At 46.3% G+C, this 26,004-nt stretch overlaps 1 protein-coding gene across 2 annotated transcripts in view; it reads left to right on the top strand.

Moving 5' to 3' along the window:
* Positions 1–26,004, top strand: part of WDFY2 (WD repeat and FYVE domain containing 2) — a 196,122-nt gene that overhangs the window by 144,637 nt on the left and 25,481 nt on the right. For both annotated transcript variants that reach the window (XM_053564038.1, XM_053564039.1), the window contains exons 5-7: positions 5,197–5,347; positions 11,035–11,147; positions 24,701–24,827. In XM_053564038.1, coding sequence (XP_053420013.1) covers positions 5,197–5,347; positions 11,035–11,147; positions 24,701–24,827 — 391 coding nt within the window. The remainder of the gene's footprint in view (positions 1–5,196; positions 5,348–11,034; positions 11,148–24,700; positions 24,828–26,004) is intronic.

Genomic DNA, 26,004 nt, shown 5'->3' with positions numbered 1-26,004 from the left:
AGTTGGTTTTATTCCAGGGTTACAGGGTTGGTTCAACATACGCAAATCTGTAAATATAATATATCACATCAATAAAATAAAAAACAAAGACCATATGATTCTCTCCATTGACACAGAAAAAGCCTTTGATAATATCCAGCATCCTTTCATGATCAGAATTCTTAAGAAAATAGGTGTAGAAGGGACATTTCTTAAACTAATAGAGGCCATCTACAGTAAACCCACAGCCAATATCATATTGAATGGTGTAAAATTGAAAACATTTCCTCAGATCAGGAATGAGGCAAGGATGTCCACTGTCTCCACTGCTATTCATCGTAGTAATGGAAGTCTTAGCCATCGCAATCAGGTAAGAGAAGGTGATCAAGGGTACCCAAATAGGGTGAGAGGAGATCAGGAGATCAAACTCTCAATCTTTCCTGATGATATGATCCTATACCTGGAAAATCCCAGGGACTCAACTTCAAAACTCTAAGAAGTGATCAAGGAATACAGCAACATCTCCAGATACAAAATCAGTACCTCCAAATCAGTAGGGGTATTTTGTTTGTTTGGTTGGTTGGGGGGGGGGGTTTGTTTGTTTTTGCAGTTTTTGGCCGGGGCTGGGTTTGAACCCGCCACCTCCGGCATATGGAGCTGGAACCCTACTCCATTGAGCCACAGGCGCCACCCCCAAATCAGTAGCTTTTATATATGCCGACAATAGTCAAGGACTTTATTCCTTTTACAGTAGTGCCAAAGAAGATGAAATATCTGGGAATTTACCTCACAAAGGATGTGAAAGATCTCTATAAAGAGAACTATGAAACTCTGAGAAAAGAAATAGCTGAAGATGTTAACAAATAGAAAAACATAACCATGCTCATGGCTGGGAAGAATCAACATTGTTAAAATGTCCATACTACCCAAAGCAATCTACAGATTTAATACAATCCCTATTAAAGTATCACTGTCATACTTTAAAGAACTTGAAAAAATAGTACTTCGTTTTATATGGAATCAGAAAAAACTTCGAATAGTAAATACATTACTCAGAAATAAAAATAAATCAGGAGGTATCACATTACTGGACTTCAGGCTATATTATAAATCTATAGTGATCAAAACAACATGGTATTGGCACAAAAACAGAGCGGTAGATTTATGGAACAGAATAGAGAACCAAGAGATGAACCCAGCTACTTATCGCCATTTGATCTTCGACAAGCCTATCAAAAATATTCAGTTGGGGAAAGACTCCCTATTTAACAAATGGTGCTGGGTGAACTGGCTGGCGACCTGTAGAAGACTGAAACTAGACCCCCACCCTTCACCATTAACAAAAATTGATTCTCACTGGATAAAAGATTTAAACTTAAGACATGAAACTATAAAAATACTAGAAGCGAGTGCAGGGAAAGCACTTGAAGAAATTGGCCTGGGAGAATATTTTATGAGGAAGACCACCTTCCCTCCCCTACCCCCCCCACCCCAGGCAATTGAAGCAACACCAAAAACACATTACTGGGATCTGATCAAACTAAAAAGGTTTTGCACAGCCAAGAGCACAGTAAGTAAAGCAAATAGACAATCTACAGAATGGGAGAAGATTTTTGCAGGTTATGTTTCTGACAAAGGTCTGATAACTAGAATCTACAGAGAATTCAAACTAATCAATAAGAAAAGAACAGATAACCCCATTTCTATGTGGGCAAGAGACTTGAACAGAAACTTCTGTGATGAAGACAGGTGCATGGCCTACAAACACATGAAAAAATGCTCATCATCCTTAATCATCAGAGAAATGCAAATCAAAACCACTTTGAGATAATCATCTAACTGCAGTAAGATTAGCCCATATCACAAAATCCCAAAACTACAGATGTTGGCGTGGATGAGGAGAAAAGGGAATGCTTCTACACTGCTGGTGGGAATGCAAGCTAATACGACCTTTCTGGAAAGAAGTTTGGAGAACACTCAAGGAACTCAAAGTAGACCTACCGTTCAATCCCGCAATTCCTCTACTAGGTATATACCCAGATGATCTAAAATTATTTTACAACAAAGACTTTTGCACCAGAATGTTTACTGCAGCCCAATTCCTAATAGCCAAGACATGGAAACAGTCCAAGTGCCCATCGACCCAGGAATGGATTAACAAATTGTGGTATACTGTGCAGCCATAATGAAGATGGAAACGTGACATCTTTCATGTTTACCTGGATGGGGTTGGAACAGATTCTTCTTAGTGAAGTATCTCAAGAATGGAAAGGAAAGTATCCAATTACTCAATACTACTATGAAATCAATATATAATCAGCTGCACACTCATATGAATGTCAAAACTTAACTATAGTCCAGAAAGTAGAAGAGAAGAGGAGCAGGAACGGGGGATGTGGGAGGAGGGAGGGTTTTGGTGGGGATCTCACCTCATGTGCATGATGTAATGGTACTTTTCAGAATTATTTAGAAGTGGGTATAATTGTGATGGATGTGATACTTAGTTCAATGTAAGCATTTCACATTGTATATCAAAGCAGTACAGTGAACCCCATAAGTGCATCAATGTGCAAAGTTATTTAATAAATAATAATAATAAGGGGGAAAAATAGGAATGGGGTGATCCATAGAGACAGAAAGTAGATTAGTGGTTTCCCAAGGATGGGAGCAGAGGGATTGGGATGTGGAGTTTCAATTTGGGATGATGGAAATGTTCTGAAAATAGGCCGTAGTGATGGATACAGAGCAATGTGGACACTGCAGAAGCCAGGAGGCCAGACGCTCTCGCGTGGTTAAAGTGGTGCAGTTTATGGGAACTTCATCTCAATGAAATTGAGAAAAAATCAGTAATCATAAAAACCGAAGGCATGACAAGAAAGGAAAACTACAGACCAATAATATCTCTCATGAAAATAGATACAAAAATCCTCCCAGAAAATCGGCAAGTCAAATCCAACAATGTATAAAAATAGTTGTACAGCACAACTAAGTAGGATTTGTTCCACGTATGCAAAGCTGGTTTAATATTAAAAACAGTGTAATCTATCACATCAAAATGCTAAACAAGAAAAATATCACATCAGTTAATTTAGAAAAAGCATTTGACATAATCTAATTCATAATAAAATATTCTCAGCAAACTAGGAATAAAGGAGAACTTCTTCAACTTGATAAAGAAACATCTGCAAAAAATGTAACTAACATCATACATACTTGCTCTGTTACCTGGGCTAATGTGCATGGCTCACAGCAACTTCAAACTCCTGGCTCAAGTGATCCTCCTGCCTCAGCATCCCAGTGTGCTAGGATTGCAGGTGTGAGCCTAAAGGGTTCTTTTGAATAAAATAATTCTTTCACCATAGAAAGAGTATGTGCTTTGAGTCTGGTGTATTTGGGGGGGTTTTTGTTTGTTTTTTCCTATAGTCATAGACAACCTGACACTGGGAAAGAGAACCAACGGTGGCCGAAGGCTGTTTTGATTCCAGCTTTGTCCCACGTTGTTGGTGGAGCTTTGAGCAAGCCACTTCCCATGTCCAGCCTCTGTGTCCTCCAGCCATTCAGAGGGCTAACCCCCTCATCTTCTAGAGGGGTTATCCCTTTGGACTTGGAAAGTGACAGATAGAAAGCCGAAGGCCCCTTCACAAGAAAAAGAGCTGAGGTACTAGGGGCCGTATCCTGCCTAAAATAGATTTGGGTGCACCTGTACTCATTTGAGAGTTCATTTTTGTTCCATCACTGGTGTAACTTGAATTGGACCATTGATAACAGAAATGAAAAGATCTTTAAGAGTTTTATAAGAAGTCACATCTTTTTGATCTTGATGATGGCTTACACTTTGAAAGGCAGGTATGTATAGTCAAATAGTCATCATTGTGATGCTTCCCTATCCTCTTAAGAGTCTCTGCTCTTCAAATAGCAGGTCTTAAAACATGCAGTGTGTACTGAATGACTGTCCTGTGCGAATTCACGCTGGTTCTGACTGTATCACATGGTAGCCAGTCTGAAGGGGCCAGCTTGCTACAGTCGGATTGGTGTGAAATGAGGAAATCCGGGACAAGGTTATGACAATGATTAAGCTGGAGAGTGTTGTTTAAGTACCTGGCACTTGTTAAATACTCAGTAGTTGGCAGATAATACGTGTATTGTTACTGCCAGCAGAGCTGCACTTTCCCATCGTGATCAAAATGAAACCCAGGCTCCACCAGACTGTCAGCCCTGAGGAGCAGGGCTCAGGAAGGTCCAGGCTCTAGGATACCTGTTTTTATTCATTTCAATACACTCTATTTGGTAACCACAGAGACCCTCCATCTCACTGCCTAGAAATGTGTAATAATAAGTCAGCCAGAATCCTGCCTGATTTCACTGAGTAACTGAGAAGCCCCAAAACCTTAGCCAAACTACTCAACTTCACTGTGCCTCACTTTGCCCGTGTGTGAAATGGGAAGATCAGCTAGGTGACAGGATTGGTCTCTTGTAACTGTGAAGTTGCACGGTGCAAGGATTATGTGACATTGCCACTGTATCTTTGAAGAACAACTCTGTATAGGAACAACTCTAGGAAATTTGTTATCATTATCATTTGCACACACACACACATGCACTTTGGTGTAAGGGATATTTTCATTCTGTTTTGTATGGCACTTGGGAATAATTCTGTCCTCTTTTCCATGCATTTAATTTCTTACAGAAAGCTGTTCATCTAGCACTTTTTTACGTTTGTTTGTAAGACAGACTTTTATCAAAAAAGAATAGTATGCCCTTTATTTTTTGTGAGTACACACACACTGGCCACAGTGGCTATATTATATGAGCGTTGTTCCCAGTGTGTTTTGGGGTCACACTGGCCTATATTATATGAGCATTGTCCCCAGTGTGTTCTGGGGTCACACTGGGTCTGGCCCTCTAGTCCAGCAGCCCGAGCATGTCTGAGGGAGGAGGCTCATGCCCTGTGGTGGTAGTGGGAGCTCTCTGGCAGGCCTGGGGTTGGCACAAGTGGGGTAGAGGGAACATTGGAAAGAGATGGATAGTTTTTTTAAAAATTAAGGAAAAAACCCTAGATACACCTGCCTGTAGAAGCTTTCCCCCGTGTCCTTGAAATGGTTGTACTGTCCAACTTACCCTGGGAGGCAGAAGAGAGCCGTGTGTCCCTGAGGACCACACCTTTCCCTCCTCCTGTGCATGCTTTATAGGCTGTTTTCTTTTTCTCTTTATTTTCAGCACACCAGAGCAGAGTGACGATGATCCTGTTTGTCCTGGAGCTGGAGTGGGTGCTGAGCACAGGACAGGACAAGCAGTTTGCCTGGCACTGCTCTGAGAGCGGGCAGCGCCTGGGAGGTTATCGCACCAGCGCCGTGGCCTCGGGTCTGCAGTATCCTTTGCTGGACAAAACTTCTTGGTGGGAACTTGGCTGCTGACCTCTTTGATTCATGAAGTCGGGGGCATGTGCAGCTTGAAAGGTTTTGTTGTTTGCTGGGTTGCTCTGTGTGATGCAGGTGCTTCCTACACCACGATCATTGAGGTCCCTGGTGGCAGTGAAGTGAGGCAGTTTCAGTTGAAATGACAGGCCCAGCCATGTATATGTCCTGTGACCCCCAGGGTCTGACATCTAGACAGGACACAGCCCAGACCTGTGAACCTCAGGGATCAGAATTGCAGCACATGGAGATGAAGTCATCACTAAAATACAACCTTTGGTTTTTGTGCAGAAGTAATTTACATGTAGATATTAAGGTTGTGAATATTCCCACTGATGCCTGGGGAAAGAACCACAGAGTTCTTATTCATTTTTAAAAATAGTTTTTGAGTGTCTACCAGACCAGCACCAGAGTAGGTCAGCTGGGTATGCTCAAGCTTCTTCCAGGAATGAAACTCTTCCAGGATTTGTGGAATGATATTCTTGTCTCCCGTGTGGCCCAGGTCCATGTGCTCAGGGTAGATCCTTGTTGATACTGGAAATGCTCACATCCAGCCCACTGGGCTCCAACACAGTGCTGACCCGTGTATGGGCGGGGCTGTCATCAGGTGAGCAGAGGACCCTGAGAACCCAGTCTCCCCACGTCTGACAAAGAGGAAGAAACAGTAAAGCCTGCTGTCTAACTCCATCTCCATATTTGCAAAGCGCCTGTTCAGTGATTCTCAACAATACAAGGCACATTGCAGCATTTTTTGCAGCTGTGTGGCAGTAGTTTACATTTTTGTGTATATATAGGCTAATGTCATTCTTATTTTTCTCACTGGAAGGCCAAAATAGAGAAAAATGTAACAGTGACCATTGTGAAAGTGGTAAGTTACCAAGAAGACCAGAGGCAAGGATGATAAGGAAAGCAGGACAAGCTTGTCTTTGAGAGGGTAGCACCGCCAGTTAATAAGAGAAACTCCAACTGGCTTTCTATAAGCCAGTTCCAATGAGCACAGTGCTCAAGTGGAAATACATGAACTCCGTTACTAACACGCTGACAGTGCTTTAGAGTGTTAGAGTGGGAGGGCACTGGCACCCCCCAGTCCAACTCCGCCGTCTCCGTGTATTTGGGGAGCTGCAACAGACTGGGTGTCTTATAAACAACAGAAATTTGCTTCTCATACTCTGAAGACTGGGAAATCCAAGATCAAGGACCTGGTGAGGGCTCATTACTTGCTTCTTAGATGACCGTCTCCTCCCTGTGTCCTCTCATGACCCTGTCATTCCCATAGGCTCCACCTCCGGATACCACCACATTGGGGATTAGGTCTCAGCATTTGAATTTTAAAGGGGTGCAAACATTCAGTCTTCCTTACACACACACACACACACAATTTGTTGCTGTGAGTGGTGAGGGATGTGTTAATTAATTTGTGCTAATCATGACATAGTATGTTTATCAAATCATCAAGTTATACACCTTGAACATGTACAATTTTTATTTGCCAATTAATTTTTTTTTTTTTTTTTAATTTAGGCTGGGTGTGGTAACTCTTGGCTGTAATCCTAGTACTTTGGGAGGTTCAGGCAGGATATCGTTTGAGCCTCGTAGTTTTAAGACCAGCCTGGGCAACAGAGTAAAACCTCCCATCTCTACAAAAAAGTAAAATAAATTAGCTGGGTCTGGTGACACACCTGTAGTCCCAGCTGTTCAGAAGACTAAGGCAGAAGTATTTGTTAGAGTCCAGGAGTTTGAGGTTGCAATGAGCTGTGATACCACCGCACTCTAGCCAGGGTGACAGATGGAGACCCTGTCTCAAAAAAAAAAGTCCATCTGTAGCACCCTCACTTTACAAATTGAGCCAACTGAAGCCTAGAAAGGGTCCCCAGTGCCTTCTCTGAGGCCACCAAGCTAGTAAGTAGGAAAATCCCCACCAGAACTCAGCTTTTCTGCCATGGATTTTTTTTTTTTTTTTTTTTTTTTTGAGACAGAGCCTTACTTTGCTGCCCTCCGTAGAGTGCTGTGGTGTCATAGCTCACAGTAACATCAAACTTCTGGGCTCAAGTGATCCTCTTGGCTCAGTTTTTCTATTTTTAGTAGCAATAGAGTCTCCACTTACTCAGGCTGGTCTCGAACTCCTGAGATCCAACGGTTTGCCCGCCTCAGCCTCCCCGAGTGATAGGATTGCAGGCAGATTTTTTTTTTTTTAACCATTATTCTTCATCGTTCTTTTAAGCAAGAACCACTGGCATAGGTATAATTTGGTCTTCTGCTGGCTTCTGTATCACTAGCCTAGAGAAATATCTTCTATATCCCTTAGCCAAGCCAAGGACTGCGGGAAAACACACCGATCTTGCCCTCTAGAGGCTCACTTTTTCAAGTATGGGAAGATGAACAACCAAGAACACATGCAGAGTTACCTAGCCTAACTGCGTTACTCTCGGTGTAAGACTGCAGCCCCCAGCTCCTCTCCTCTGGTATGTCCAGAAGCCATCCTCATTCTGTGACTGTGCTTTGGCCACACCATGTGGTTCGTTCACCAAGCAGAAAATCCTGTGGTTGGGCTTTGGAGCGCCTGTGGGTGTGCTCATGTGTGCCTCTAAGCATCAGTACCCAGGGTCAGCACCCTTCCTTTTAATGGTTTCATCCATTGCTGAGCTTTTTCTGAATCAGTTCCTTCATTAGGCTGGCAAAATGGTGACTTTCTAATACTGTTGTATTTTATTAGTAGGGATTCTTTATTAGTAGGGACCCTTTATTAGTAGGGATTCTTCTAAAGTAGAACTTTTCCTTATTAACTGGGGTATTTGGTTACCCTGAAGCACAATTGTTATAGGAAAAGCTGGACAAATTCTTGATTCCTTCTCTTTAATGTCTAATTTTCAGAGTAGGGATTTCGTGCCCGGGTTACCTCCAGAAAAGTTATGAATTCTTTAGTGATTTTTCTGTTTGCTTCTTTAATACATTCAGTATATTTCAATAAATTGCCATTTTTCAATTTTATGCTCGAGTTATCCCATCTTTGACCAGCTCCATCATGGACCCCAGTGTTGTTTTTGAATTTTATTTTGTAAAGACTATTTTGACAACAGTTTTAGAACCGTGGCAGAATTGAACAGAAGGCATAGATTTCCCCAGACCTCCTGCCCCATGCATGCCCAGCCTGCCCTGTCACCAGCACCCCTCTGGAGTGGCGCAGTGTTCCAGCTGAGGAGCCCACAGTGCACATAACTGCCTCCCCAGAGCCGTCATCTGCGCTTGGTCACATTCATTGTGTGGATCTGGAAAAATATGTAACGGCCTGTTCCCACCATTGCAGCGTCACACAGGAGCTTCCCTGCCCGCAGCAGCCTCGGTGCTCTGCCCGTCCACCCTGTCCACCCACGCCACCGTCTCCTAGAGACAAGCTCACTCACTTGCTGGCCTTGCCTTCTGGCACAGCGTGTCTTAAGCTCAGCTGTGATTTTCCTGTCCTAGTCCTGGAATCAGCTATTCTTTTAGTGAGGAATAATATTCAGAGATAAGAGAAAATATTTATGGGGCATGTGTGTGTGTGTTTTACAAGAAAATAAATCATCAGTTCATATATTTCTCATTAAAATTTAAACCTTAATGGAGGATTTTGCTTCCTCATCTGTATACTGATTATTTGGGGCTGAAAATCTTGGTTCCTAAAGCACTGACATAATTCCTTATTTGTTTTATCCTATGATATATTTAAATGGTCTCAGAATAGTTACACACAATGTTAAAATAACACAGTAAGACTCCTGAAGAAGATTTTGGATTTCTCTGCATCTCTCTTTGTCCTTAGAATACCAAGGATGTAGATTCAAAATGGTGTGTTTTAAAGTCACTTGACATGATTCTAACTATATGGTTATATTACCAATTTTATAGTTAGTTTCATTTATTTAACTTCATTTACAATTTGGGGGATTTTTTTCTTTTAGTTTTATATCTACTTTTAGTATGTAAAATTATTCCAGGATTCCAAAATGGGAGCTATCACAAGAAAGAAGTCTCACTCCGGTTGCTGTCCTCAGCTTGTTTCTCCCCCTCAATGGGCAGCCATTTTTATCAGATCTCAACACTTCCGCTGCTTCCTTTTTTTCTAAATGTGAGTGCATACCTGTGCACACACGGATATTTCCCTCGTTTTTCTCACAAAACGCTGGTATGGCTAATAAAGAACTCTTAGCTTCCCTCCCACACGTAGTACTGTATCCTGGCAATTACTACACGTCGGTGTATGGAAATCTTAATTTCTTACTGCAGTTGCATAGTATCCTGTTGGGTGGCTGTAGCCTAGTTAATTCGGTAACTTAGCTATTGATGGATTTCCAAGTGATTTTCAAACTTTAGCAATGGAAATCTGTGGCATGAATAGCCACTGTATTTTTGCCAGTGTGTCTCTGGGACAGATTGGTAAGCACTGTCAACTGGGGATACCGGGGGCTGGCCGTGCAGCTAGCCTCTGCTGGCATGTGCTAAAATTCCAGACTCCCGGAAGGAAAGCAGGTGTTCAGTATGAGCCGTGTTGTTCATATGGTTAAGGCACAGTCAGCTGCTCTTATCAGTTAATGATGGCCATCCTCCCAAAACCCCAGTTCCCAGACCCTGTGCCAGCCTGTCGGCAGGCTCTCGGAAGGTAGCAGTCCGGCCGGCGGTATTAACTTTTTCTTACACGCCAGCATTTTCATTTCTTCTTGAACCATCCATTCATAGTTTTATTCAAATATTAATTTTTAAATTAAGTTCACAATCTTTTTATTCTTGATTGCTCTTTTTGTACTAGAGATTTGGGCCCTTTTCATGACATAGTTGCAAGTGTTTTTTTTCACGCTAGTCTCTTGGCTTTGCTTACAGTGTTTCTTGTTGCGTTGTTGAGTCATAGCTCTTCCTACTGCAAGGTTGTGAAGAAACTCTCCTATCTAGGGCTTAGGTTTTCATTTTCCTCATGTAGATCCCTAATTCATTTGGAATTTATCCTGGTATACAATGTGAGATACAGATCCTGTTTTTTTTGTTTGTTTTTTTCTTTTTTTAATTTCCAAATGGCTATCTAGTTTTTGCCAACATCATCTTTAAAAAGTTTTTCTTTTCCTTATTCATTTTAAAGGCTACCTTTGTCAGACAATGGCTATGTGATTTTTGAGCCTGTTTCTAGATTTTGTTTCTTTAGTCTGTTTCTTTAGTCATAATTCTATGGTGTTGGTGCCTAAAACTTTGTAAAATGTTTTAATATCTGTGAGGCTAACCTCCCCATCACATGCCATATTACTCTTATTATCAGAGTATATGTGGCTCTTTTGTCTTAGTAATTTTTCCATACGACCTTTACAATGAACACACCTAGCTCTAGAAGATAACGTGTTGCTATTTTTATTGGGATTATTTTAAACCTATAATTAAATGTAGTGAGAAGTGGCATCTGTTAGTCTTACCATCCAATAATGCAGCACCTTAAATCTCACTGCCCAGCAGTACAGTAGACGTCTCACTTTGCTGAGTCTCCCTGGGTGTCCCTCAGCCCTGTTGTCTTCAGGTTGTCCCCAGATGGTATTTTCACATTTCTTATTCCATTTATGCCCTTTTTTCATGATAAATCTGTCCATTTAATTTTGAGAAACAATCCTTAATGATTACATGATAGATTTGATGTTGAAACCCGGCACGTGTTTGTTGGTGACCACTCAGGCCAAGTAACAATCCTTAAACTGGAGCAAGAAAACTGCACCCTGGTCACAACATTCCGAGGACACTCAGGTAAGATTAAAAGCAAACACATCATGTATTGACATCACAGTGAGATGGCGCCTGCCAAACATCCTGATGTTCAGTTGGTATGTTTTGAAAATGGCCAAGTACAGTTTGTGCTTGTACAAAGATACACATGATGTATCTGATTCCAGAGTAGCGCCATAAGATATAATGTCGTAATTCTAAACAAAAGAGGAACCAATCTATTTTGAAACTGTTGGTGATTTGGTTTTTATCAGATTGCACTAGAGAAGGCCAGTGTTGGCGTACATTAATGAGGTGTTGTTCAAGGCTGTGGCAGCTGCTCAAACCTCAGAAGGCTGAAAGGACAGCTGCCTCAGTCTGTCCCTGTCCTTCTTGGAGTGAGAAAATGGTGTGCAAGAAGGACGCCCACTTTTAAGACAATTGAAAAGAAAAACACACTCATCATGGGTAGCTGGACGTCCTTTTCAGTTTAAAACCCAAGGTCCCCTTTATGTTACTACTCAGGGTCATTTAAGCAAAGTCCTATGAAACATTCATACTCAGCCTTGGAAAGACTTGAGTAGATGATCATGATGAATTTTCTACTAGTATTTTTAATATGTGGTATTGACCCTGGAAAGCGACTCGCTGGCTGTTCCGTGGTTCTCGGCAGGCTTTGAGTTTTCGGCAGACTGCCGAAAACATGGTTTAGTGTAGAGCAGGGGTAATGCTGAGCTGGGTGTCATGTAACAAGAAAAGTAGGGAGAAGAGGGTGTAAAACTGGATAGTACCTAGATCATAAGGCTTTCCTGAAGGAAAAGAGCGGAGTGCTGGAATCAGAAACAGATAGCAGAGAAGAATTAAATCCAAGAAAAAACAGTCACAAGAGACCATCTTAACTGTGTGTATCTCCAGCAAAGAGAAGGCACAGAGGCATGCCCAGGGGGGTAGGACCCTGGTCGTTCCCGGCTGAATCTCTCTTGCCAGCCTGGGCTCGGCAGAAACCCACAGCTGTCCCACCTCAGAACACCTCAGAACACCCCTGCTGTCCTCAGCCTGCTCATCTTCCCACTCCCTACACCTCTCCTTCACCCCTCTTGCCCTTTGCCCTGTTGAGGATTCTGGTACTGGATTCCCCCGCCCCCCATTATCCCTCATCTCAGCCCCCGGATTGCCCTCTTCCCAGTGGTATCCCACTTCAGCCGCGGCTCCCCAACACCCTCCCTCCGTTCTGCCGGTGAGAATGTCCTGCCTTCTTGGTGAGCCTGTTGGACCCCACTAGGCATCCACTTTTCTCCTTGCCAGCTGCTGGGTCTACAGGAGTCACACTGCCGTGAGGCATGGACCCTCATTGCCATGGCAAGGTCACGATTTCCTGTCCAGACTCCTGGAACTCTCTAATAATTTCTATCTGTGTCCACAGCGCACTCCTCTCCCAGTCCCCTAAACAGCCTTCGCAGACCTTCACCACCCCAAGCCCCCTTCCCCGTCTCATCCACTGCCTGCCCTTTCAGAACCTATCAGCTAGAAGCTTATAGATAGATAGATAGATAGATAGATAGAGATATAGATAGATAGAGATATTTTCGTTTGGTTGGTTTGTGGTCCACTCTGCACCCTCCCCACCTCAGGAAGCTGGTTTCCTCTCTTCCTCTCTCTGCTCCTCGTCTCTGGGGCAGGAGCCTGCCTTCCTCATGCCCTTGGCTCATTCTCTTGAGTGTCTCCACACCAAAATTATTCCCTTTGCCTCCCTTTTGACTAACTCACTTTTCTCAATTTATTAACATCCTCAAGTTTCTTGCCTCTCTGTTAAAAAAATAAACCATCTCATCTCACTTTCTGATGAAAAGGAAGAAACCAACACCCTTTCAATCCATGTTCTGTGTCTCAGTTCCCGCCTCATTCCCTAACAGTGGCGCTTCTGTGGTAGAACGCACTAACAAAATCTCCCATTTGACCATTTTAAAATGTGCTCTTCGGTGGCCTTGGGTATTTCTCATTATTGAGCAGCTATCACAAAACAGTTCTCATCTGTGAAACTGAAACCCCGTTCCCTTAGACAGCAGCTGCGCATGGCCACCCCCAACCCAGCGACCGTCCCCCCCATCTGTGGGATGTGGCTGCACTGACTCACGTGAGTGGATCACACAGCGACCGTCCCCCCCCATCTGTGGGATGTGGCTGCACTGACTCACGTGAGCGGATCACACAGAGACCGTCCCCCCCCATCTGTGGGATGTGGCTGCACTGACTCACGTGAGCGGATCACACAGCGACCGTCCCCCCCCATCTGTGGGATGTGGCTGCACTGACTCACGTGAGCGGATCACACAGAGACCGTCCCCCCCATGTGTGGGAGGTGACTGCACTGACTCACGTGAGTGGATCACACAGCGACCGTCCCCCCCCCATCTGTGGGATGTGGCTGCACTGACTCACATGAGGGGATCACACAGTGTGTGGCCCAGCGACCGTCCCCCCCCATCTGTGGGATGTGACTGCACTGACTCACGTGAGTGGATCACACAGTGTGTGGCCCAGCGACCGTCCCCCCATCTGTGAGATGTGACTGCACTGACTCACGTGAGTAGATCACACAGTGTGTAGCCCAGCGACCGTCCCCCCCCCCATCTGTGGGATGTGACTGCACTGACTCACATGAGTGGATCACATAGTGTGTGGCCCAGCGACCGTCCCACCCATCTGTGGGATGTGGCTATACTGACTCACGTGAGTGGATCACACAGTGTGTGGCCCAGCGACCGTCCCCCCCATCTGTGAGATGTGGCTGCACTGACTCACGTGAGCGGATCACACAGTGTGTGGCCCAGCGACCGTCCCCCCCATCTGTGGGATGTGGCTGCACTGACTCACGTGAGGGGATCACACAGTGTGTGGCCCAGCGACCGTCCCCCCCCATCTGTGGGTGTGACTGCACTGACTCACGTGAGCGGATCCCACAGTGTGTGGCCCAGCGACCGTCCCCCCCATCTGTGGGTGTGACTGCACTGACTCACGTGAGCGGATCCCACAGTGTGTGGCCCAGCGACCGTCCCCCCCATCTGTGGGTGTGACTGCACTGACTCACGTGAGCGGATCACACAGTGTGTCCTCTAGTGACTGGCTTTTTTCTTGTTTTTTTGTTTTTTTTGTAGAGACAGAGTCACACTTTATGGCCCTCGGTAGAGTGCCGTGGCATCACACAGCTCACAGCAACCTCCAACTCCTGGGCTTAAGTGATTCTCTTGCCTCAGCCTCCCGAGTAGCTGGGACTACAGGCGCCCGCCACGACGCCCGGCTATTTTTTTGGTTGCAGTTCAGCCGGGGCCGGGTTTGAACCCGCCACTCTCGGTATATGGGGCCGGCGCCTTACCGACTGAGCCACAGGTGCCGCCCGTGACTGGCTTATTTCATTTGTCAGAATTTTCCTAAGGTTCGTCCAGGTGTTAGCAAACAGTAGTGTTTCTTAAAAAGAATAGAATTTTCCCAGCTGCTTCAAATTCTTCACTTTCCTTTCCCTTTCCTGCTCTTTGCAGTGTGGTTTGCCTTTATTACTTCACCTAAACTGCTCTCCCTGAGGTCACCAGTGGCTGCTGGGACATACCTTACACCTTGTCGTACTTACCCTTTCAGCAGCATTGTGACCCTTCCTCCTTGCTGTGTCGCTCTGCCAGCTGCCCTCCCACCCTCTCTGCCTCACTGCGGTCTGCGGCACACCCAGGCTCTGACCAGCACCCTGTGCTCTTCCCACTCTGTCCTTTCCCTTGTGGACCTCAGTCACAGAAATAAAAGGGCACAGTTATTGTCCTCAGATTCCTCACAAGCCAGTGAGAGACAAAAACTAGACTGTAACTAGAGAGCCTGGTGGCAAAGGCTGCGGAAGCAGGTGGAAGGTGGTCGGGGGGACTCCTCCAGAGATGGTGCTTGCACGAGGTCTTTGGGGTTAAGTGAGTGTTGAGTTCATGAAAAGGAAGTACAAAGAGCCATCTAGGCTGAGGAGATTGGCAAAAGCACAGTGCTCTTGGGCACTACTGGTCACTCTCTTTTGGCTGGAATGCAGGCCCAAGGGAGGGCGAGGGAAGACAGGGTGGGGGGCAGGCAGAGAGGAAACACGTGTCCCTGCAGATCCTGACGTCAAGGGTAAACCACTAAAGAGCTTAAAGAAAGAGCCAACCTAATTGGATGTTAGGAGACTGTTCTGGCAGTAGAGAGTGTAATTAGAAAGCTACTAGAGACGTGCCCCCTGAAACAGGACAGCGGCAGTGGGAGACGAGGAGTAAGGACCGAAGGTCAGACTCAGGAGGGACACTCAGCAGGCCTCACAGGGCCAGGAGGGCACAGAGGCTCTCAGCAGACCTCACAGGGCCGGGAGGGCGCAGGGACACTCAGCAGGCCTCGCGGGGCCGGGAGGGCACAGAGGCTCTCAGCAGACTTCACGGGGCCGGGAGGGCACAGAGGCTCTCAGCAGGCCTCACGGGGCCGGGAGGGCGCAGGGACACTCAGCAGGCCTCACAGGGCCGGGAGGGCACAGAGGCTCTCAGCAGGCCTCACGGGGCCGGGAGGGCACAGAGGCTCTCAGCAGGCCTCACGGGGCCGGGAGGGCACAGAGGCTCTCAGCAGACCTCATGGGGCCGGGAGGGCACAGGGACACTCAGTAGGCCTCACAGGGCCAGGAGGGCACAGGGGCACTCAGCAGCCCTCACGGGGCCAGGAGGGCGCAGGGGCTCGCAGTAGTTAGGCACTCACTGCGGGGTGACTAATGGGAGTCCTCTGAGTTCTAGATTGTTGCCTCCAGGTCAAGAATGTGTTATCAGCCATATGGTGCTCAAAGATCTCCAGTTTTTCAGGCTTGTCCTATTGTAAAGTAATACCTTGCAGTGTGTCTTATTTTTCTCAAAGATGTTAAAGCATTATTTCATTTTTATCAAGAGACGTCCGGATGTGGCCCGGGGAGGTCACTGACAGGACAGTACCTGCAGCAGGTCATGTGTAACTGTTGTTGTGACTGCTCCTGGAGAGTAGGGCCACCCCTCACTGTTGTGACTGCTCCTGGAGAGTAGTGCCACCCCTCGCTCATCTGGCCCCGGCACAGTGTGCCCGTTTCAGCTGGACGAGGACGGCTGAGAGAGTCCACGCTGGCCCAGATACACCATTGAGCTCTTCCCATGTGGTGGTCCCATTCTCATCACAGGCAGATCCTCAGCTCAGCCAGACATGGTTCTGGGAAAGGCGTTTTTGTAAGGCCTGATCAAAGACATTAAAGTAATCCTAGATCCATTAAAGAATGGTTTCAAGGTCTCAACACTCCTCATCCAAACACAGAAGCAGGAGTGTTATTGGTGTGCAGCCAGAATCCAGCCTTTCACCCCGTCACTCTGTCACAGCCAGGCGCTCAGGTGAAAATGAAGGCGTACAGGGACTTGGCCTAACAGTCGTGCCCAGAGGCCAGCCCAGAGGGATGTAAGAGACTGTCCTATGTTCTTACACTCCCTCTGCTAGTTTTCTTTCTGGAACCAAGTATCATAGTTCTTTGCACTTTCCACAGAAATTTGAATGTATTTCTATCAAAAAAAAATCAGAAACTAAAAATAAAAAAAGTCAGAAACTAATTTCAACAAAGGGGAAGAAAATCACATTTTGACCATTAGATTAGTAGTATTGATAAAAATCTCCTTTCTTCCTTTTTTTCCCTTTACTTCTAATTTTTTGATTAGTAGGAATGTGTTTGAAATAGGAGGGTTTGAACATAAATCTGCCAAAGCACATTAATTAATAAAAAATTAAAATAGACTTGTTCATTAGCTGTTAGGAGAATTATTGAAGAGAACAGTGTAACCACAATTAAAACAACTAAACAAACCAGGCTCAATTCCGTGCACAGATGCAAGTTCAAATAGTTAAGAACTTTAATTTTTATTTACAATCAGGATTCTCACACTGATGCAGTTTATGTAAAATTCAAGTCAGGAGGTGTGAGTTGTCATCAGCTGTCTCTGTGCTGACGCTTGGATATATGTAGGCGAGTAAAGCAAGCGTATTCCATGCCCTTACCGAGCTTCTTCTAGTCCGGCATGAAATGCACGCTTCAGAAGAGTACTCAGATCACCCGGCCAAACCTTGTACTGTGAAGCCCTGGCGTCGCTGCAGATGTTGCTTCAGAGGTAAATAGCGAGAGGCCCTCTCCCACAGAGAGACTGCCAGGGAAACTTCCCAAGGGAAGGTGCATAAATAGCACCTGAAAGAGGAAGAGGAGTTGCCCAGGTGATAGCAACGTTCCAGATCCCAGGGATAACAGCCATGTTGTCCACGAAGTCTCAAGTGGGGAAGCCTGAGCAGCACCGTGAAGGCAGCTGGCCTTGTAAGCAGTGCTGGGGACTTGAGCCATTATTCTCAGGCAGCGGGAAGCGAGTGATGGCGTTTAAACAGGGTAATGCTGTGGTTTGCATTTTAACAAGTCACTGTGGTAGATTGAGTGGGGACAAGGATGGATGTGGGGGGGACCATTTAGGAGCCTAGTGCTGGAGTCCCTAGAAAAGATGACTTCTGTTTGAACTGGGGGACCGCCGCGTGAATGGAGACAAGACGAGGAGGACTCAAGATCCATTTGGAGCTCAGGGGCCAGCAGGGATGGCCGGGTTTCTGTCTGGAGCACGTGGAGGATGGTGATGCCACTTACGGCAGTGTGGATCATCCCAGGCAGAGCGCATCTGGAAGAGGGTATCCCAGCCCTGGGACTGAGAGATGTCCCTGGGTGGTGGCAGGAGACAGCTGGGTGTGCACCTGCGTCTCTCCAGAAGGTATCGTCTAGGGGCAGAGTGCGTCTGGCCTTGCAGAAAACCCTGTTGCTTCAGCTGAGAGCAAAGTGCACTGACCAAAAGGGTCATGTATTCCATACAGGTCCACTGGGGTCTGAGCTCTGGGCAGGCTGTCCTCTAGCCAAGAGTTAGCCTGAGCTTCTCACCCTTACAGGGGTGTTGTGACACTCTGGTAAAAACAGACCCAGCCGTTTCCAGCTCTGATCTTGCAATACTTCAGGTAGTCTTTCGCTCTTGAAAAGTATGTGGTAAATGTCTCAAAAAAAGTAGTTTGCTGAGCATTTGGTAACATGTATTAAATTTCTAAAAATATTTATATTCTTTGATTCATTCAGTTCTACTTTAGAAATTCTCTTCTAATGAATCAGAAATGTGTCTGAGGCAAGAGGATTGCTTAAGCCCAGGAGTTCCTGACCAGCCTGGGAAACACAGCAAGACCCCATCTCTACAGAAAAATAATAAAAAAATTAGCCAGGCATGGCGGCCTGTGCCTATAGTCCCAACTCTTCAGAAGGCTCAAGTGGGGGGGGTTTCACATAGGAGTTCAAGGCTACAGGGAACTGTGATTGATCGTACCACTACACTCTAGCGGAGGCAAAAGAGAAGAACTTAGCTCTCAAAAGAAAAAAACAAAAACATAGTCCCATCTACTTAGGAGACTAAGGCAAGAGGATCACTTGAACCCAAGAGCTTGGGGTTGCTGTGAGCTAAGATAACACAAGAGTCTACCAAGGGTGACCAAGGGAGACTCTGTCTCAAAACAAACAAACAAAAACCCAATAAAATGACACTCGCACCTGTAGCTCAGCAGCTAGAGCGCCAGCCACATACACCAGAGCTGGCAGGTTCAAACCCAGCCCAGGCCTGCCAAAGAACAATGACAATTATAACCAAAAAATAGCCGGGTGTTGTGGCGGGTCCCTCAGCTACTTGGGAGGCTGAGGCAAGAGAATCACTTGAGCCCAAGACTTTGAGGTTTCTATGAGCTGTGATGCCACAGCACTCTACCGAGAATAACACAGTAAAACTTTGTCTCAAAAAAAAAAAAGAAAGAAAGAAAGAAACCAATAACAACAAAAATCTAACAATAAGTGAAATAAGATATAAGTATGTGAAGACATATTAGCCACATTTATGAGGGTATACAGGGTGGCCATAAAGTTTGTGTGCAATTTAAACAGAACCAGTTATAACTCACTAAATTGCACATGAATTTTATGGCCACCCTCTGTAACAGTATAGATAAATTTTATAATTATAAAAGCTTTTATTTTAAAAATATTTTGGCAATTTTATTCTGATAAAATTTACCATTTTGACCATGCTAAGTGTATAATTCAGTGACAGTTAAGTACATTAACAATGTTGTGGCACCATCATCACCATCCTTTTCCAGAGTTTTTTCGTCATCTCAAACAGAAGCTCTTACCCATTAAAGAATAACTAGAGCCCTTGATTTTTAAGAATGAATTTTTTTTTTGTAGACAGATTCACTTTGTTGCCCTCTGTAGAATGCTGTGACCTCATAGCTCACAGTAACCTCAAACTCTTGAGCAAAAGTGATTCTCTTGCCTCAGCCTCTCCAGTAGCTGGGACTACAGACACCTGCCACAACACCTGGCTATTTTTAGAGACGGGGTCTTGCTCTTGCTCAGGCTGGTCTCTCCTGAGCTCAAGCAATCCTCCAGCCTCAGCCTCCCAGAGTGCTAGGATTACAGGCATGAACCACCACACCCAGCAGTGAAAGCATTTTAACTTCAAAATTATCCTGTAAGTCATAGTGTAGAACTCGAAGGGAGAAGCATAACAGGAAATGTCAGAAAGGAGCAGCAAGATGTCTTAACCTGAAATTAGTAAAAGGAAATGGTTTTTGTCATTTAAAATCTAAACACTGGGGAATCTATAAACATTGACACCGGGCGGCGCCTGTGGCTCAGTGAGCAGGGCGCTGGCCCCATATACCGAGGGTGGCGGGTTCAAACCCAGCCCCAGCCAAACCGCAACAAAAAAATAGCCGGGCGTTGTGGCGGGCGCCTGTAGTCCCAGCTACTTGGGAGGCTGAGGCAGGAGAATCGCCTGGGCCCTGGAGTTGGAGGTTGCTGTGAGCCGTGTGAGGCCACGGCACTCTACCAAGGGCGATAAGGTGAAACTCTGTCTCTACAAAAAAAAAAAAAAAGAAATTTATATATTGTATCGTAAGCAAGTATCTTTAGAATATCCCTCCAAAATACATGAGCATTAAACTTTTTATCTTAAAGACAGGCATATCGGGCAGCGCCTGTGGCTCAGTCGGTAAGGCGCCGGCCCCATATACCGAGGGTGGCGGGTTCAAACCCAGCCCCAGCCAAACCGCAACAAAAAAATAGCCGGGCGTTGTGGCGGGCGCCTGTAGTCCCAGCTGCTCGGGAGGCTGAGGCAGAAGAATCGCCTAGGCCCAGGAGTTGGAGGTTGCTGTGAGCTGTGTGACGCCACGGCACTCTACTGAGGGCGATAAAGTGAAACTCTGTCTCTACCAAAAAAAAAAAAACATTGATGCCCTTGGCTGTGCTCACAGGTGGGTTGGGGTGTGAGGTGCTGGTGTCTGCAGGTTTGCCGAGGGTGGCTGACTTCCCTGCTGCCCAGTGTTGAGAAAGGACTTTCCTCAGGAGCCCTGTCTGCAGACAGACACAGGGAGAGTTCCCTCAGAAGGAAGGCTGCTCCTCGGGCACCTCTCCCTTGGCGTCTCTGCTCTTTAGGTATCCTAGGCACAGCCTTCTCACTTGTTACTATCTTCCCACTCATCCCGGCCATTCAATTTAGCAGATCAGTGGAGCAAGCATTTATTAAGCACCTTATGTGTACCAGGCGCTGTGGTGCTGTGCTCAGATCCAAGTAGACCCAGCGTCAACTGTGGACAGACTTAACAATCAGACAGAGTTAATTGGGTGGGATCAGAGTAACAGTGGAGGCGTGCACAGACTGGAGCCTCATCTAGACTGAGGGTGTGGGACGGCTTCCTGGAGGAGAGAGCATCTGAGCTGTGCCTTGAAGAGGGAGAAGTAGGACCAGTTACTGTAGGCATAGGGAGTAGCCCTGTGTCCCATGTGAGTGGCTGGCTGCACCCGAGATTCTCTTCTAGCTCTCAGAAATGATCTGTCATCTTACCACTGCACATTTGTGTAGAGTCCGAGGCTTCTTTGATGACATCCACAGTGCCTACTACCTAGAAGATGCTCCTTCCCGCTTGTTTACTGATTTGAAGTGAATGCTGTAGTTCACAGCTGATGGACCAACGTCCAACAAATCTCGTCGTCGGGATAAATGCTCTTTCCCGCTTGTTGGACTGAGTTGAAGTGAATGCTGTAGTTTACAGCTGATGGACCAACTTCCAACAGGCCTCTTCGTCAAGACAGATGCTCCTTCTCACTTGATGGACTGATTTGAAGTGAATGCTGTAGTTTACAGCTGATGGATCAACTTCCAGCAAATCTCGTCATCGGGACAGATGCTCCTTCCCGCTTGTTGGACTGAGTCGAAGTGAATGCTATAGTTTACAGCTGATGGACCAACATCTAACAGGCTTCGCTGTCAGACGTTGCCACAGAGTTGGCGTGGGACCCAGCATCATTTGCCCCTGCTTTGTCCCATCCTTTTTCATGTCTCGCAGCTTTTTATTTCATTTTTCTCAGCCCTGGGAGCTGGTGAATGAATATACTCTGACTTGCTTTAACTGGGTTATCTATTTTCTTTTCCTAACTCTGTGTCACTGAGAACTCCCCTTCCCAGCGCTGGCCCCTTATGGCCTGATGAAAGTGGTAAAGCCAGGGCTTGGTCTTATTTCTAAAACCTTCATTGATCACATGATGGCTGGGATAGCATGGGAACAAGCTGGTCGCTGCCTTAAGGCTGACTCAACAAGAACACCCTCATGGCGGTTGAGCAGAGGAGGCCCCCGGTACAGTAATCACGGCTGTGCTTGCAGCGTGCTGAGCACTCCCAGGTGCTGGGCCTGTTCTGTGTGCTGTTGTGCACTGACCCATTCAATCTCAGCAGAACCGTGGGTGGGTTCCACTATCGTATCATTTTACAGATGAGACTTCTGAGACACAGACATTTAAATAAGTTGCCCAAGGCCATATACCTCATAAAGGTGGAGCTGGGATTTGAGCCTCCATTCTAGTTCCAGAGCCTGTGTACTTCTAATACCACATCTAGACTTTCACTTCCTTTGCCATAGCCATCCTCATCTATAGTCACCCACAAAGAAGGTGAGAGGGCCTGCTCCCCTGGGCAGTGTTGTAGCTGTGCAGGTCTGTGTTGGTGGGGGGTCTAAAGGAATCTATGACCTGGTACATTGCAGTATTTCTGTATCAACTCTGACAGAGTGAACAACCCCTCCCATGAAGTGTTCCAGATGAGTCGGTGAGGCCTTTCTAATCGTTCTTTTTATAATACCCACCACTATTTAGATCTGACGTGATGCTTTAAAGAATCTGAGCTGCCCATTTTGCGTTTGTGCAAACAGGAGAATGTGTGCATTTGTTATCTTTCTTTTACTTGTCCCCCTAACCACGCACGTCAGCTTAACCAGTCAAGCAAGAGTTCCGCAGAGACTCTTCTAGAGCAGAGTGTGTCCTGACCTGAAAGGTTTAGGTAGTAGAATAGACGAAGGCATCGCACTGACGTCGCTGGTCAGCCAGGAAAGAGGTACCCTCCCCATGCTGATCTGCTAAGAACAAGGCGCGGGGCATCTGGTCGTTCTCTTCCTCCCCCAGTCCCTTGCTCGTTGGGTGGGTGCCTTCTGTACCTGAGCCGGGCAGAGTCCTAGGTCCTAGGGGCACCATAGTGACCAGGCCATGGTCCAGCCTCTGAGCACGTGTGTTCTCCTGGGCAGTAGACAGTTAGTCAAGGAAAACAAAACAGGGCATGGGGGAGAGCCATGGGCCTGGGCCAGGAAAGTGTCTCTCAGGAGGTGGCATCTAAGCAAAGGCTTGCCTGGAGATAAAAAGACTTCCATGTTCTCATCCATCGGCCCCTTGGTTTGATCAGTAGGCGCATTAGAGCCTGTCCACAGCCTGCACTGTGATGGCTGCTGTGGGGTGGGTGGGGGCAGGGGTGAGGGCTGGTGGCCGCAGCGGGTGTGAACCGTGTGTGCGTTGGGGGAGTGGTGAATGGAGCATGGCCCCCAGACGCTGGTGGCTGCAGTGGGTGTGAACCATGTGTGCGCTGGCTCCATGGCACCACTCCCCCAGCACACACACGGTTTACACCCACTGCAGCCACCAGTGTCTGGGGGCCATGCTCCGTGCACCACTCCCCCAGCGCACACACGGTTCACACCTGCTGCGGCCACCAGCGTTCGGGGGCCATGCTTCGTGCACCACTCCCCCAGCGCACACACGGTTCACACCCACTGCGGCCACCAGCGTCCCGAGGCCATGCTCCGTGCACCACTCCCCCAGCGCACACACGGTTCACACCCACTGTGGCCACCAGCGTCCGGGGGCCATGCTCCATGCACCACTCCCCCAGCGCACACACAGTTCACACGGTGCACGGAGCACAGCCCTCCTGTGCAGGTACAGGAAGATGCTGGGATGGTGGGGTTTTAGTTTGGAGGCTTTTCTTCCCTTTTTGATCTTAAAAACATAACAAAATATCTTCTAATCAAACAGAGTCCTATAGAAAAGAAAAAAAAACCTTCTGAGACAAATTTATGAGAAAAACTTCTCTAAAAGCTTTTGAAGTACAACACTTCCTTGTAATAAATTGATCATCTATTGAAAAATCATCTATACGAAAAATGTCAGATTCTAACAAATGAGAACCTATTTTATGTTCTTTTCAGACTATGATGTTGTTTCAATAATAAAACAATGAGTATTTCAGACATTTTAAAAAATGCGGAGGCTTTGTGCTCATATAAAAAAATAACTGTTCTCAGTACACAAAGGTTTTCTTTAAAAGGGGTCTACCATGGAACAAAACCTGCCATAACACTTGATGGTCACATTGCTGGAGTCATCTGACAGCCACCTGTGTGCTCTGCACTGTGGTTTCCAGAGTGGGCTCCGCAATCGACGCGGTTCTCACCTCGACCCTGGGAAGCAGGTGACGGCCACGTGCACGTCGTCATGTTGTCATCAGTAGTGACAGTTGGAGTGGAGTGGATTTTACGCTGAAGAAGCTGACTCCTAAGAATATTAAGTGATTTTTCCAAATCTGTAAATTAAAATTTTCAAAGGAGAAATAATTTTAAATTCTGATATTGTACCTTAATTAATTTGATATTCAAGAATAAAAAAGTCTAATGGAGCCTTCTTAGACCCCCGCCGCTCACCCCTCAGTGGCAGAGTGGGGGGCAGGTGGCAGGTAAGGAAAGACGGTCAGTGTTTCCATGCAGCGCAGCACTTTCCACTCTTCTGAGAATGCTGTGTATTTTTTGAATGTCAACTAATTGTCTTTTTCATTTCCCTTTGGTCTTTATAGTAATTGATTTTACAGTACATTAAATTTTGTGGAAAAATGCATAAAGGGTGAGATTTTCATTCTGAGGACTTTCGTTCAGCCATTTTCTTTGTCTCCTTGGGGATTTGTTTTGCTTTCAACAACAGTCTCCTCTGTGCCGGGAACTTCACTGGGTTCTGGCTCCTTCGCATTCTCCTTTCATTGGCAAGTAACATTTTCGCCTACGCCTGACGTCCACTGCCTGTCCTCTCAGGTGGGGTGACTGCTCTCTGCTGAGCCCCGATGACATTTCTCGCCTGTGCCTGACGTCCACTCTGCTGTCTGTCCTCCCAGGTGGGGTGACCGCTCTCTGCTGGGACCCAGTGCAGAGGGTGCTATTCTCGGGAAGCTCAGATCACTCCGTCATCATGTGGGACATCGGTGGGAAGAAAGGAACAGCCATCGAGCTCCAAGGACACAAGTAAGGCCTCTTTCCTGGAGAACTCTGAAAAAAGATACCCAGGTGAAAGCCAGAATAAAGGCACTCGGCCTGGTGCCTGTGGTAGGGGTCATGGGACAGGACGCGGCAGGAATGCAAAGCCCTGCCACTCGGATTCTACCTGTACAAAAGTGTGTTTATGTGTTTATACCCCGTTTTGTTCCACAAAGGATTTCAGAGTGCTTACAAAAACCATAAAATAATGGTAGCAAATAAATAAAAGGTAAAAAATTAGAATCAGAAAGTTTTACTTAATTACAAAAGTAAAACTTTAAGAGTAAGAAAGAAAAAAAAAGCTTAAAAATGCAAGCCATGAAAGCCTACCAAGTCTCTACAATTGAGTTGAAAGTGGTGTCAAGCTTCCTGGCAGCGTGAGGAAAGGGGAGCGGTAACACCCTTACCCAGGCCTCTCTGGACTTCCCAGCACTTATAGAGTACACACCTTGACTCCTGCCGGGCTCTTCCTCCTTAAGGGATGGGTTTAGGGGCTGACAGGGAGCTCAGAGAAAACCGTGTGTCCTTGGAGCAATTCTCAGCTTCCGTGAGCACAGAGGATTGCTGAGGGGTTTGTGAGAGACCTGTTGGTTCTGGATGCTGGGCTGGACACAGCGGGGGTCTGTGTCGTGCTGGACGGCACTCTCCAGCTGCTCTGCTGCGCTGCGCCTGAGGACGGAACTTGGGTGTGAGGTCTGCTTTACAACTCTAGAGCTACCTGAGTTGTTTTGTACATTTTATAAAGTGTTTACAATGATACTAAGAGTGACCCTGGGCTGGAGAAACAGTGTCTGCCACACACCTAACAGGTGAACTAACAGGTTTTAAGCTACAGTAGCTTTTCCTATAAATGTGCCTGGAAACATTAGTCTCAAAATATTCTCCTAAATACAGTAGAGCCTCTGTAAGGTGACCACCCACGGGGTCAGCATACAGAGGTGGCCACCCTGAGGAAGGAGGCCTGCAGTACAGGCAGCATTCACAGTGTGATACACGTGTGCTCTGAAAATTAGACCAGCTTACGTCAGCAGTGCAGAGAGGAGGTCAGCTGTGGAGGTCTTACTGTAGTTAAATTGAGTTTGAAACTATTGGATAGTAGCTAGTTACATGTTGGAGGGCCTGTGCACAAATGCATATTTCAGTTTCCAAGTTCAGTGTTCACATG

The sequence above is a fragment of the Nycticebus coucang genome, chromosome 15 (assembly GCF_027406575.1).
Source record: "Nycticebus coucang isolate mNycCou1 chromosome 15, mNycCou1.pri, whole genome shotgun sequence".
Taxonomy (NCBI): Eukaryota; Metazoa; Chordata; class Mammalia; order Primates; family Lorisidae; genus Nycticebus; species Nycticebus coucang.
The sequence above is the reverse complement of the archived record's forward strand: the minus strand, read 5'-3'. Positions and strand labels throughout refer to the sequence as shown.